Below are 15,284 nucleotides of genomic sequence, written 5' to 3'. Positions count from 1 at the left end.
CGGCTGCTTCCAAAGCAGGACCTTTATCGCTGGGACCGCTCCGTCAAAAACACACTTCTTTGGTCTGATTTGGTAAAGTCCTGTGACAGCAGTGGCGTGTAAATCCATTTTGAGACGGAACTGAAACGATGTTGTGAAGCTTCCCGTCATTTCTGCGTTCAAATCGGTTCAAATGCAGCGCTGCCTTCCCGGAATGCTGTGCTGAAGCGTTGAAGTCGCTCGACGTCCCCCAAAGGAATAAAGTGGAGCGCGGCGCGCCACATAAGTGTTCACGGACGACTGGATCTGCATCTGAGATACTGTTTACAGCGTGCTCTAGTCACGCGCGCGCGCGCACCCTACCGGGAGAAGAGCCCGTACGGCCCATACAAGGACCTTCCGCTCTATTTAACGTCAAGTAGACCCATACTCGAAAAAAACTCTCCGAAACTTGTGAGAAACCGGAAGGAGTATTTTTGACACAGAAATACTCCATCAAACGCCCAACATTAGTTTTTGAAACTTTGTCTATGTTTAGGATGGGAATCCAAGTCTTTAACAGTGTAAAGAGCTCAGTATGCATGAAACAGCATTTCACCCCCCCTTTAAACTGTTATATTTTGGTAAAACATAGGACATCAACCACCTTTTTTCTGTAGTTGTCAGCATTATCTAAAGTTCATCCCATAATGTCCATCCCAAATTAATAATTTCTGAGGTGATTTAATCTAATAGGATCTTTCTCTAAAGTGTTTCTGTTTAAACAAGCACTAATAGGAACCAAGTATCAATATAGATTATATTATACTGTCCATTTAAAGGGATAATTAAACCAAAAATGAAAATTCTGTCAACATGTACTCGCCCTAAAGTTGTTCCAAACCTGTATGAATTTCTAGTATATAGTATACATCTTTCTTCCATACTATGGAAGTAAATATGGCCTATCAACTGTTTGGTCACCCGTATTGTTCAGCAGAAAAAAGAAACTCATACCGGTTTGGTACAACATTTTTTGGATGAACTACCCCTTTAACATCCTCCTCTGAGTTCAGTGCTGTACAGATAAACTTGAAAAGAGTTTGAAGGACTCACTTGAAAGGGCTCTCGATGGACGTGGCTGTAACTTTAAAGTGCTTATATCTTCTTGCGTTCATTCGCTCGTTTGTAGTGATGCCCAGAACAGCGATCTACCAAGAGACAGCAAAATACACATCAGACCACAAGTACACACAAAACCTGTTCCAATATATGTATAAAACAGGATCATAATGTAGGATTTCACATCAAGGCACCATTTATTACGCCCAAAGTATACAGTTTATTTACACATATGCTAGTGCATCATATACTTTATTTGATAGCATGCGCAAATGCAGGCAGTCGATGCATGCGCTCGCTAAAGTTTTCAAAGTTGTCCAGTGTGCACTATTTTTCTCCAGATGTTATGACCGATAAAAATGTTCTTTCTTCTGTATTTTGTTGTTGTTATTGTTCCGTCTCTTTATCTTAGATTTCTACAGTGAAACAACGGCTCGGACCAGTGGTGCCACCTTGTGGAACCAATCATTTAAGTATTTTATAACCTACGCTCTGTGAAAATAAAACCTTATAGTGGGATATTTAACCATACTTACCTGTATTGTGAAGTCTTTAAACATATTTTACCACATCTATCTTATTACAAAAAGAAAAGTTAAGGATCAGTTTATAACTAATTTAATACCAGAGGTGGGAAATAATAAATAATAACTTGTCGAGAGACATATTTACTGAACCCGCTGCTCCACCCTAATAGAACTTAGGAGTGGCGACATCCTTAAGAGGGCAGGGGGCGCTACACATTTTGGGTAAATCATCATGGTAACACTTTATTTTAAGGTTCAGTTATTAACTATTAACTAGTTGTTTATTAGCATGCATATTACTAGGATATTGGCTGTTTATTAGTACTTATAAAGCACATATTAATGCCTTATTCTGCATGACCTTATTCTACATCCCTTAATCCGACCCAATACCTAAACTTAAATGCAACAAAAACTACCTTACTAACTAATAATAAGCAGTAAATTAGGAGTTTATTGAGGCAAAAGTCATAGTTAATAGTAGTAAAAAAATAAATCTAATTCAAACGGATATCAAATATCAAGCAATGTATTCGAATATCTACGACCCCCAACCCCCCAAAGTAATCTGGTCAGGTCGTGTACATGGTGAAATGTTTCGTTTGATCGATTCATAAAAAGGTTTATCCACCCATCTCAAAACGATTGCATTCGGTTTGGGCATTTTTATTACGATTGAGGTGTTTATATGGAGCACTTTCATTCAGATTGGACTTTTAAACCGATAACAGTGCTCCATGTTTAAACGCATCCTACTATAAAAATATTGCGCTACATGGCACTTTAAAAACCGGATAGTTTATTTATAGTTCGATTACGGATATTTCACGTCATGTTCGAATGCATATTCGAATATCAAATAAAAAGTGACAGCCCTAGTTAATAGTGAATATGTGTTCCCCATACTAAAGTGTTACCATCATCATTTGCCCAAAAATCTTTTACTTAATCATCATTTTGTGATTAGTGCGAAACAAATTAAATGCATGTGAGACCTGTGCTTACAAAGTACAAAAAAATCAGGTGGTGCACATACAAAACAAACACACACTATTCTGGTGACTGCATTTCCATCGCCCTGCACTTAACGCAGACCCTCACACACGCCCGGAAAAATAAAAAACCCAAGTATACTTTGGACTTGACGGCTAGGAAGGCTTCTCCAGACTTGAGTGTATCTCACCTGGTAGAGCTGGCACATGATGAGCACAGCGACCCACATGAAGTGAAACACACTGTTGAGAAACATCCAAAACATCCACGGCGAGCAGGTGGCGATCTGCGTGATGTAGTTCCAAAAGCCATCTTTAGTGTAGCTGGTAGCACAGTGAATACTCCAGTCTGCAGAAACAGTGACACATTAACTCCAAAATAACTTGGTCATCAATATTGAAAATATGCATGCTACTAGCAAAGTTATTTATATTCATTCATCATCACATTGTTCGTACAAAACCATGCAGCCGCAATTGTACTTACAGCAAATGCATCCATATATCATCCAACAGATCATACACAACAGGAAGAATAGGTAGCCCATAAAGTAACGGTGGTTTCCACTTCCTGCACGCAAACAATGAGGATTAAAAACAGACAAATGAAAGGAGTGAGTCATTCCTCCCGCTTTACATTCCCTTTCTTATTCTGCGTTTGGCTCAAATTAGCACCAGAAGAAATAAGAGGTTTGTATTACGGGATGCAAAAAAAATTGGCTTTCTTGACAAAAGTGAATTTCCTGGCAGAACATTTGACTTTTCATATAAACGTCAGGGGGAAGAATGTGAGGTTGGTGGGGAAAATGATGGAAAGTCTGCCCTTGGAAAACTCACCTACGCAGTTGCCTACCCAAGGGCAGTGGTGATCAAACTTGGCGATGCATCGATTGCACACGGCACAGTGTTTCGATCTGATGGGCTTCCGTATCTGTGGAGTACAGGCCGTTAAAATGAGTGTTTTATGTGCATTGGAAAATGCAATGCAAATCAGACTCCTGGGTTATCTGGCCAATGCTCGAGGAGACGACTGGTGCAGAATGGAAAAGCCATAATTACCAAACAGGTGCTGCAGAATATGCTGAGATCCAGACAGCCTGTTTCTGCCAATTCAACTATAGTCTAAATAGAGAGAGTGAGAGAAAAAACAGAGCAAGAAAATCTAAGTGATGCTTTTCTTGTGCATGAAGCAAACCATCCTGGACGGTTGTTTAGCAGCCCGAGATGAACTTTAATATGATTTAATTACAGCCAAACTCATTTGCGGTTAGACATTTGACCTTTTTCTTCTGCTCCTCGGATGCTTTGATGATGCCGGGGTCAGATTTCCAGGACTTGCCAAAGTTGTAGAAGAGAGCCAGGCTATTGAGCAGGAAGGGCAGGTGGATGGTGACGAATGGAAGATGTGTACAGCGTTAAGGAAGTTTTGGGCCAATTAATTCACAGGATTGTTTGTGGTTACTTGATAAAAGTAAAACAAAAGAACACATTTGAATGCATTCGAACCAAATTCTGACTAACTAGAAAATTCTAAAGAATGATTCATAGGAGGACAAACGACTAAAAATGGGAATAATAACTAGTAGTCAATTTAACTTTTAAGACTTGCCCTTATAAAAAGTTGCAAGATGTGTTACTTTATAACAGAAAACACAACAAACTGACAAATGACTTTTTGAATTGAACAGAAAGTTCTGTGGAATTCTGAGCTGAAACATTTCAAAGATTTATTCCATCAAAAAAGTTACATTTCCTGTTTGACATCTGGAATGTAACACGAGTGCCTACAGGGACAATTACTGTCTAAAAAGACACAAATGCAGAATATCTGTTTCTCCTGTAAGTGGGTCGGTGGTTTCGTTGAGCTGAGCTGCACACGGGCAACAATTACAGCAGGAAAAAAAACCCTCAATCCTCAGAGGAGATGCTCTATTGTTGGATATTAAAAGGCGAAAGGGAAGCGGATCCACCCAGAGCTCTTGATCTGATTTTTAACTGCAGGGTTTGAATGCATTGTTTCTATTCCTGAGCTCTGGAGACGCACCTGGACACATGGCACACTAAACAACCTCATATTACACCACACAAACCACATTTCAGCAGCTTCACTCGACAAGCACATCCAGACATGAGTCGCGTCTCGAGTGGTTCGATCAAAAGAGGATGAAATGTTTCAGCTTTGGAAAGATATCCTATTTTCCCGCTGTGTGACAGCAGCATAAACATAGAAATGCAACACGTGTCATTACCAGACAAGAACTCGGCTTTCTTTGTGTTTGTACAAGATCTCTCTTACACCGCGGTGGGCGTCGTGAACAGAATCTTATATCACAGTATGAGTAATTATATTTCACAGTGTTGTTTATGCTGGAAATTTCACAAAAAAAAGTTTATTTATATTAAATAGCCATGTAGAAATGCCAATTTTTGGATATTCCAGCAAAATAAACACTTCATAAAAATGAAAAGCTTTTCATCTAATTTTGATTATCACTACTTCTTGATAAAATTGATGGAAGTAAACCAAAAGACACTCAGTAAATGGCATTATTTTGCTAAACGTTTTAGTTGTGTCTCTCAATTCAACAGATATGTATATATATATATATATATATATATATATATATATATATATATATATATATATATATATATATATATATATATATATATATATAATATATATATATATATATATATAAATATATATATATATATCAGATATATGGTGTAGCAGAACCTCAAACTGACAAGACATTTCTACCGTCGCACACTGTATACCGTCAAGCCGCCCAGCCCTCCTCTCACCCACACAATATCACTCAAAGTCTCAATTTCCCTACATTTATTGTGTGAGTCACTCTTGATTCCATGGAAAAATAGCCATATCCATGTCAAATCTGTCAAAGCTGATGCATCTGCCCAGAGTGTCACAGTATAAAGCATTGACGTAACCATACAACACAACGTGAAACAAACAGCTCTAGAAATCATGTTGGGCAATTAAATCGTGGGCGAATGAGGGATATTTTCATCTCAGACGGATAAAAACATTCAGACTCTGAAGTGTACAGCTAAACTTCCTTCGGTTCGCTTCATCAGGTACGTCACACCGAGTGAATGCTTCTGTACCAGATCCAGATCTTTCAACATTGAAAAAGTGAGATATTGCCATATAAACTGGGTCAATTCTGCGACCCAGTTTTAAGTTTCGTGCTGGGAAAATAGACAGAAAGAGAGAAAAGATGTTTGGTTTTCCTGCTGTCAGTGTTCTTATTCAGATGCTTAACAGAGAAACATTACAAATGCACATTAAGAATCACAATTTTTTTGCACGCTTTTGTTTTGATAAGACAATTAAACAAAATAATGTAATTTACCAAAGGTTCTGACAAAATGTTAATTGCTGCAGCCTATTTTTAAAAAAAAAGTATTAATTTGAATGAATTACTTAAAGGGTTAATTCAGCGATTAGCATTAAGCTTTGTATCATTAAAAACTATTGTAGTATATTCGAATGATCGTGCTCACATTGGCATTAATTTCATATTAGGATCATCCAATTGACAGCACAGGAAATGAAGTAAAAGTGATGGAGCGACTGAAAAGGATATCATTCCAGAACCAATAAAACCATGTGATGTACATCCAGAACTTAGTGGCCACATAGATGCCCAGAGGAAGAGCGCTATGCATGGAGTGATCAAAGAAAGACCTAGAAACAGAGACGAAACGTTAGCAATGATGCTCCACACTCACATCAGAATCCATTAAAAGCCTGAGCAGCACCACAGATGGCTATAATGGTGTGCGTGTCATACTTGGAAAGGAACTGGACGACGAGCCACATCACTGCATACATCACACCCTTGATGAGCCAAGAGTCAATGTCCAGATCGGCGATAAATCCCACCAACCAAATCACCAGGAAGGGAGTTCCCAACATCACTTTCTGCCTGAACTCCTGCGAACACACACAGCTGTCAAAGTCTGGGGCAAGGCTCACAAAAACCTTCTTAAGAAAGAGGTTAAGTTAAATTTAAAGAAATTCTAGGAATTTTTAAGCTCTCAAATATCTTTTTCTGAAAATGATGGGGTCAAACGCCTCAAAGTTTGCGTTGCCTGAAAATGACTGTTATAATCATAAGTGAGCCCCCAGAATATTTTGTTGTATGAACATCTGAATTCTATTAAGACTCCAGAGGCAAAAAAAACCCACGGATTTGATTTTTGCACCTTCCAGACAACAAATCAGGGCAGAAACTGGTGTTAAAGTCATGTTGTGTTTTCCTGCCTTCACATACAGAGTCTGCATCATTCAACATTCATTACAACTGGATTTCTCCTTAATGTCAAGTGATTGCCCAGCACAAGTCTTTCAGTTGCTTTACCTTGTCCATTTTAAGTCGTTTCAGGTACGAGGGGCTGTCGTAACCTTTGGCCTGTCTGGCCTCCTGCAGATGATTTATCATCCACACATTTTTCCTTTGTTTGGCAAGATCCAGTGGCGTCTCCCCCTGTCACAGACAAATATTATCAAATGTCATGTACACGCATCATTTCAGTGTGCTGTAGGGGTGTTGAAATTAATTGTTGCAGTAATAGGCCATGATCGATTATAGTCTACTAACGTTTCTCTCGTTATTTGTCACATAAGTGCTTCTCACGCTAGTGTAAAATGACAGAGGGTGGTGAAACAAGCAAGTAATAAAAAATACACACACTATTTCAACATTTACAGCATGTCTGCGTGCAAGTGTGCACGTGAGGCTGCATGCGTGCGAGTGAGTTATCGTAACTTAAGTACTAGTGTTTGTTGGTTCTAAATGCTCCTGTCGTCAGCTGTGTTCAGACTTAAGCTGTGTTTGATGTTTGCTACAATCAGGAAGTGTACTTCCTTGGAGCTGATAAAATAAAAAGAGTTTATATATCTGACTGCTTGTATTCATTGACAAAAATGTAGCCATGTGCTGTAACATTGAAAATTGACGATGCAACACATCGTGATATCGAATCGTTGACATGATATTCGTAACCGGATTGAATTGTGAGACCAGTGACGATTCACACTCCTAGTGTTGGTGTAGCCTTCTGGACTTTACCTTGATGTTTTGTGCATCGACGTTAGCATTGGAGTCCAGCAGCAGGCTGATAACTGTAGTGTTTCCTGCCAGAACCGCCCAGTGCAGAGCCGTGTTCTTATGATATTTATCACCCAGATTCACCGACACATTAAACGTCAGCAACAGCCGTGTCGGGTCAACACTGTGGCGGAGCACAGATGATCACACCTATTAGCTTTACATTTCACAATGGCATAAAAATACATTTCCTTTCACAACACACACACACACACCTGTGCGTCCGATAAGCCGCCCACATCAAAGGGGTCATGCCATTCTGATCCATCATATCCACATCCTAGAGGATGACACAAAAAAGACTTAAAAGTACGATCAGGCTGAGATCAAATGCAATGGCTTCATGTAATATCTTTTCTAGAGGTCAAACTGCTGTGGATGGAAATGTCATAAACGCCCCCTGCAGGCTGAAATGGACTAAGCAGGACAAAAAGCATCAAATTATTAATCCGCTTTTACATGTTAATAAACCGTATTAAGTGACGACATGACCCTTTTTCCCTGAGGAACTTGAAATAAGTTTTTCCTTAATAAAGGGATGCATGGAAATATTTATAGCAAAAGTATTACATTTATTAGAATGCAAAAATCACTTTATACTATTGCTGGATGTTGATTCAAATAGGTAAAATCCATTTAGGATAATTAAGACTCATTTAATTTCATAAAATAGAATTTTTCTAGGAGAGTTTATTTGCACACCTGTTCCTAAATCCATTTTACATCACGCTCACGTCTATTTTCAGACGCAAATGCGAGGGAAACAATCGCACTGAAGAGCCCTGGATGATTTTGTTGGTTGCTTGGTATCTATTTCCATCATGTTTTCCTTGGTAACTCCGCCCACATTGAAATCTCACAGGCTCAAAATAGCTACAAATGAATCAAAGGTATTCTGACTGGCTTTGATTTAGCCAGCTTTTGTTTTGATGAGACCGGCGCCACACGGAACGTTATATGAGGGGTCTTTATATAAACAAGCCTACCTGTCCCTTAGCAATAAGGTAAGCCACAATGGAGGTGTGTCCAAACTGAGCAGCCAGGTGCACACAACTGCAACCCTCCCCATCGATGAGAGATGGATCAGCACCATACTTCATTAACTGCACCACCATAGAAAGATGGCCTTGTCTGCAGGAAAAAGAGCAGACGAGTGGTGTCATTCACAGACTCACCCCTGCTTTATGATGTTAATTAATAAAACATCACACAAACTCAAAACAAACACAAAGTATTGGCAAACTTGCACTTTTTCTGAGGTATGCACAGTATGCGTTTAATATCTGCATGACTTACCAATTTTAATGAAATCTGCAGTATAACACAGATCTCACTATGCTATTTAATATAAAAATACTATTATAGTATTTATTAATATTCTGAATTAGCTTTCATTTTTATATTTTTAGTTCACTTTAATTTGTTTAATTTATATTTATTGAACTTTTCCGTTTTTGTTGTTGTCATTTTAGCACTTCAGCTTAAAGCGATAATTCACCCAAAAATGAAAAAAATTGTCATCAATTGCTCACCCTCATGTCCAAAGAGTTCATGTTTCTAAAGAGACACAATTGCTTTAAATGATGAACAGATTACATTTAGGGTTTTAGTCACATATAAACATTGATCAGTGATTATAAACAGAAGCTCAACTGTACTTGCTAGACACAAGAAGGAACCTCATTGCTTCGGTTTATCATAACTGATGTGTGCGTTGATGAATGAAATATGAATATGAAAATGAATATGTGAATAAAAGACTAAATTCAATCTGTTCATCGTATAAAGCGATCCAGTCTCTTTAGAAAACTTCGACAAACCACCTCAATTCATATGGGTTAGTTTTACCATCTCTTTATTAACTTTTTACATAGCTGTCAATGAAGGGACAGAAATCTCAAATTTAATTTAAATTACTTTTTCAAAGTCAATAAATGAAAGACTAAGTTCACACCAGACATGGATGAAGCATTAAGTACAAGTGATAAACATGTTAATTCAATGCAAAGATGCGAATAGACTTTCTGCGGTGCAAATTGAGCGTTTGACACGGAAAACTATTTTCGTGATTCGTTGAAAAATCTGAATTTGGCCACTATTCGCTCCACATTAACCAATCAGGAGACCAATCAAGACAAAATCATATGTGGATACCCGGAGCTGTACGATACATCCTCGTACTTTATAGAAATAAGGAACTTGCTTGGAAGATGCAATGAGTGAGGAGGTCGGACAACCTGGTAAGTTGTAAAAAAACGCTCTTTACTCAATTTGAGCTATACATAGTGTAAGGCTGGAAAAAGCTAGTAGATGCTGGAAATGTCTAATCGCTCTGAGAAAACAAAGGAAATTAGCATCTGAACTCATTGATACAGTTAGAGTCTCTGTCCGAGACGACATCACACTGAGTGAACCATCTATGAATGACTCTAATTTACATGCCTTTCCTTTCACATGAAACTTCCCCCAAACTACTGCTCCCCCAAACTTGAGATCACCTGAAATGCACCAGAAATCTCTTTGTTACAATATCAATCCTCACGATACAGTATTATATGTGTTTGATATCATTTGAAATGTCTCAGTGCGACTGGTACAAAGATCTCATCCCTACAGAAGTTAACCAAAAGATAATCAATGTTTTAAGAGTTTAAAGATATCTTGTCTTAGTTTGGTGGGTGTGGCTTTCAGCCATTTGGTCTTTGCATCAATACAAGTCTTGATCAATGCAAATTCCCATTGTGAACTTGTGTTTACATTTGAAAGAGTTTCTACATTTGTTTCTGGGTATTTAAGGAAATGTTGCAAAGAGCTCAGGGCTTGACACTTTAAACCGGTCAGCCCGTAATGTTGGATGTCTCGAGATAGCCAGCATTATGTAGTTTTCAGAAGTCAGGTATATATTTCATTCTTTACTTCAGAGTATTTGATGTTATATATGGATTACCTTTGAATTGACTATGTAATTGGCTTTATACATTTACCTGACTGTTAAATAAATTGTTACACTTTGATTGATTCTGACTTGCTCTGGAATTATTCAGGTTGGGTATAATTTCAACAAAGGGTTAAACGGAATAATTAAATGTGTAGTTAAACTATTAAAAATGAATGACCAAATAACCAATTGGCATTCTAACCCAAATTCTAAATTATGATTAAATGGAGTCAGATAACGAGGAATTGGAATAAAATCCCCTTTTCCCCGCTGAAAAGACGAACGCGCAGCGACCTTCACCCGCCGATCGTTAGCCTCCATTGGGACGATTTGGGCGGCCTTACACATAGGGTGATGGAGGCACTTTTTCAAGTCATCTCAATGGCAAAAAGTGTCCCAATCTCTATGTATAGCTCAAATTGGGTAAAGATCATTTTTTACAACTTACCAGGTTAAGGTTACCAACTTCAACCTATTGAGACTACAAGCTAGTTAAAGCCGGCAAATTGAGCTTATTCGCCACATTTTAAAACAATCCACGTAAGCCATTTCGCAACGATATGAGCCAGATGGTAGAAGGCCGTCCCCAAATTTGCGTCTGTTGTGCAGTGAATGTCATGCGCGAATGAAGTAAGATGTTCAAGCGTCCAACTACACACGAATAGCGCGATTTATTCACATCTAGTGTGAACGCACAGTTACGGGTTTGGAATGACATGAGGGTGAGAAACTGATTGAATAATTTCTCTTCCATTTTTTGGTGAACTATCCCTTTAAACTTTAAATTCAGTTAGTTGCCAAGACAACATTTCTACTTTTCTAAAGTTTAAGTCTATCATCTAACATTTATATTTTATTTCAGCTTTATTTCTCTTACAAAAATGCTTTTTAATAGTTTTATTTTAAGTTAACAATAGCAACACTGAATGTACTCAACTTGAGCTAACATGTCCAGTGTGATGAATGAACCAGAAAGTTTCAGGAATGAGTAATTTTGACACAAATGATCCGGACTTATTTTCATAGCAACTGGATAGCACTCATCGAATTAAACATGCAACACATACAAGGTCATCTAACAATTTTAGCATATTAATTTATTGTTTGGTAAATAGTAAGCAGAATCAGTATATACTGGGCGTCCTGCAATAAGTCACCTTGTAGCCCAGTGTAGTGGTGTAGAGTTGAGATCTCCTCCCAGCTGGTCGACTACAGCACCTTTAGATATGTAATGCCTAAGAAGAGCAGACAGCATTCAGGAAATGATGAACATCTGAATGAGACATCTAGGCTATATCGTACAGTTGCAAAAGAGAGTAGAGTAAAATTAATAACTGCAACAGAGCAGGCATTCGTTAAGTGGAGGATCACTCAGAGAGAGAGAGAGAGAGAGAGAGAGAGAGAGAGAGAGAGAGAGAGAGAGAGAGAGAGAGAGAGAGAGAGAGAGAGAGAGAGAGAGAGAGAGAGAGAGAGAGAGAGAGAGAGAGAGAGAGAGAGAGAGAGAGAGAGAGAGAGAGAGAGAGAGAGAGAGAGAGAGAGAGAGAGAGAGAGAGAATGTCAAGCTGGTTGTGCTTCTTTGCTCGTCTGAATGCTGACAGAGTAATAACTCTTATCTATTCCTCTGTGTATGTGGTGTCTTAATAATGGGAGAAAAAAAAATAGCTAGGAAAATTGTCAGAACCAGCAGAGGAAGGGTAATGTGTATAAAATACAAATAAGAGACGGAGAGATACGTACTTGACCAAGTCTATGCGGTTGTTAATTGCCGCCCAATGCAGCAGTGTGACATTTTCTTTATCCGGCTGACGCACGTCATATCCGGCCTCCACCAGCTCACGGCACCGCTCGAATATGCCATACCTGAGGCACACAAGCAGCTCAAATTACACAATAAAAAACACAAGCACAACAATAACATCCCTAAACAGCAAAAACTACAGTGCATTGAGTTCACTCATAATACTGGACAGAACCAGGCTGCTCAATTGACATCTCTTTTAAAAATATCGACAGGTCTCTAGTAGGGGTGACCCCGAATTGTCGAAGATTCAATGCATCGATATGCGGAGCAGGAATTGATCACCGACCTCACGATCGAATCTTTGCATGACGATCATACCATTTTGCCAATATGGGGGTGCTCAATATTTTAAAGACGTGGCGCGGCGCTGAGCTGAGCTTTTCGTCCGGTGTGCGATCCCTTTAAGGGCGCTGAGCTTTGCGCTGCGCCTTTAAAATTCAAACACATTCAATGAGTGGACGCACAGCGGTGGCAGAGTTCGGAGCCTGTCCGCGGCGACTTAGGAAGTTGTTTAAAATACTTTTTTATCACTCAAGTTTATTTACCCCTAAAACCAAATTGTGATGGACTGGAAAAAATTAAGGCTTGCCTATCTGATGTGAAAACTTGGTTATCTCGAAATTTCCTTAATTTTAATGAAAATAAAACTGAAATTATAGTATTTGGCTCATCGAATTCTATTAGTCAAATTACCTCAGGTAATGTAACACTTCCAGTTAAGTCTTGGGTGAAAAACCTAGGTGTCATTTTTGATGACGGTCTAAAATTTGACAAGCAGATAAGCTCGGTGGTTAAATCATGCCGTTTCCAACTGCGTCTTTTATCTAGAGTAAAACCAATTTTATCTTTTAAAAACTTTGAAAGACTGATTCATGCTTTTTTAACAACGAGGCTGGACTACTGTAACTCACTGTATGTCAGGATTAGCCAATCAGCTTTATCCCGGTTACAGGTAATTCAAAATGCGGCGGCAAGACTTCTAACAGGCACTAGAAAGCGGGAACATATTACTCCAGTACTACGTCATTTGCACTGGCTACCAGTACAATATCGTGTTGATTTTAAAATTCTTCTTCTGGTTTTTAAATCCTTACATGGTTTGGCCCCTCCTTACCTGTCGGATTTACTGACAGAACATCGTCCAGTTAAGTCTCTCCGGTCGTCGAATCAGAGGTACTTATGTATACCAAAAACAAAGTTGAAAAGTAGGGGGGACCGGGCGTTTTCATCAGCTGCGCCTAGACTATGGAATGCGTTACCTTTAAATATTAGATTAGCCCCTTCCTTGGCTGTTTTTAAATCTCAGCTAAAAACATATCTTTTTGATTTGGCATATGGCTGAGGATGAAATGTATTGTTTTTATATTGTGTTTTAGTTTGTCTTTTTTATTGATGTAAAGCACACTGGTCAACTAGTGTTGTTTAGTAGTGCTATATAAATAAAATTGACTTTTTTATATTACATTTATATTATATTTTCCTCAAATCGTCAATGTACTGATTTCACCCTGTGCTACAAGAATTCAAAATTGTCTATAATGTGCGCGTCTGGTGTGAGATACCTGAGGCGCAGCGCTGAGCTTCGCATCCGGCGTGCGACCCCCTTTAGGCACAATCGGCTTAAGAAAACGCATGTAAGCGCACTCAAAGTGTTCTTTTCCTCTCTAGGCAGGTATTTTTTTAAGGTTTATTTATCAAAATGTTCTTTTATATTTGTGTGATGTTCTGTATTTCGATCACGGCTTTAATATGTTTATGAGAAAACGGTTTACGAATGTTTATCCACCACATTGCCTTTTATTTAAACCTTAATAAGAAAGCCATTGTCAGTTCGTCTGTCAGTTGGCGGGCAGTTTTGGTCGCTTTATTAAAAGTTGTTGCTGTGTGCAGTGTGAAGGAAAATAAAAATAGTTTTACTCTCCTGACTAGTGTCCCTCCCAAATTCACACACACATAGATGATTCGACTATCGGTCAAGCATAGAAAGATTCGACAATTCTGATTCAAATGTGTAAATCCTTAGTCGGGGACACCCCTAGTTTCCAGACTAGGTATATTTGTGTAGATAGATGTGTGTAAATAGATGTGTGTGTAGACTTACTGGGTGGCTTTGACGATGTCCCAAGTGCTGTAGTCGTCCACGTGGCTCTTGCGGCTGACGCTCTCGCTGTAGCCATGGCTGTAGTGACTCTGGGGTTTAATTTCCTGCGGGAGAGAAACAGTCAGTTAATCTCTATCATCTCTTGATGCGAACAGACTGATGGATGACACAGAGGATCTTGGACACGACGCGTCTTTCTTACAGTCAGTCTCCATGGTGACATCTCTGAGAACTCACTCAAAAACACATGGCTGAAATAAAACCCAAAGGTGCTTTTAAAAAGGGATGTATAATGGAAACAGGATTTCTTGCTCTTTTGAAACGGAGTTTGATGTGCTGATGTGTGACAATGCAAACTGAAGTAGACTAGAGACATCCGTTATGTGCCATTTAAATGTTTGTACAACTCAGTTTTTAGTTGAATATTAATTATTAAATTTATTTGATTAATTATTTTTTAAATAAACTTTATTCTCTCTTTACAAACCCCTTTAATTTATTCCTCACCAGTCCATGCATTTATTGAAACTAGGATGCTGTAGAATTAATCATATTTTAATTTAATTAATTTAATAATTTAAACATAATTGTCTTTTTTGTTGTTTTAATAGAAAGACCCTTAACATAACTTGGAAATCTTGACATTAATATTTGGAAGTTTCACTGTTGAGTGAAGCCTCTTAAGGGTCTTGAAAAACAACCCA

At 38.5% G+C, this 15,284-nt stretch overlaps 1 protein-coding gene across 1 annotated transcript in view; it reads right to left on the bottom strand.

Annotated features, from left to right (window-relative positions):
- zdhhc17 (zinc finger DHHC-type palmitoyltransferase 17) overlaps positions 1 to 15,284 on the bottom strand; it is a 30,412-nt gene that overhangs the window by 5,815 nt on the left and 9,313 nt on the right. The window contains exons 2-16 of the mRNA XM_067428642.1: positions 14,581 to 14,684; positions 12,416 to 12,538; positions 11,836 to 11,913; positions 8,727 to 8,871; positions 7,956 to 8,020; positions 7,702 to 7,864; positions 6,991 to 7,116; positions 6,421 to 6,563; positions 6,214 to 6,314; positions 3,880 to 4,004; positions 3,659 to 3,721; positions 3,437 to 3,530; positions 3,087 to 3,170; positions 2,791 to 2,948; positions 1,075 to 1,169 (exon numbers count right to left, since the gene is read on the bottom strand). Coding sequence (XP_067284743.1) covers positions 1,075 to 1,169; positions 2,791 to 2,948; positions 3,087 to 3,170; positions 3,437 to 3,530; positions 3,659 to 3,721; positions 3,880 to 4,004; positions 6,214 to 6,314; positions 6,421 to 6,563; positions 6,991 to 7,116; positions 7,702 to 7,864; positions 7,956 to 8,020; positions 8,727 to 8,871; positions 11,836 to 11,913; positions 12,416 to 12,538; positions 14,581 to 14,684 — 1,667 coding nt within the window. The remainder of the gene's footprint in view (positions 1 to 1,074; positions 1,170 to 2,790; positions 2,949 to 3,086; positions 3,171 to 3,436; positions 3,531 to 3,658; positions 3,722 to 3,879; positions 4,005 to 6,213; positions 6,315 to 6,420; positions 6,564 to 6,990; positions 7,117 to 7,701; positions 7,865 to 7,955; positions 8,021 to 8,726; positions 8,872 to 11,835; positions 11,914 to 12,415; positions 12,539 to 14,580; positions 14,685 to 15,284) is intronic.

Source organism: Pseudorasbora parva, chromosome 20, assembly GCF_024679245.1.
Source record: "Pseudorasbora parva isolate DD20220531a chromosome 20, ASM2467924v1, whole genome shotgun sequence".
Lineage (NCBI taxonomy): Eukaryota > Metazoa > Chordata > Actinopteri > Cypriniformes > Gobionidae > Pseudorasbora > Pseudorasbora parva.
This window is presented reverse-complemented; position numbering and strand designations above follow the sequence as displayed.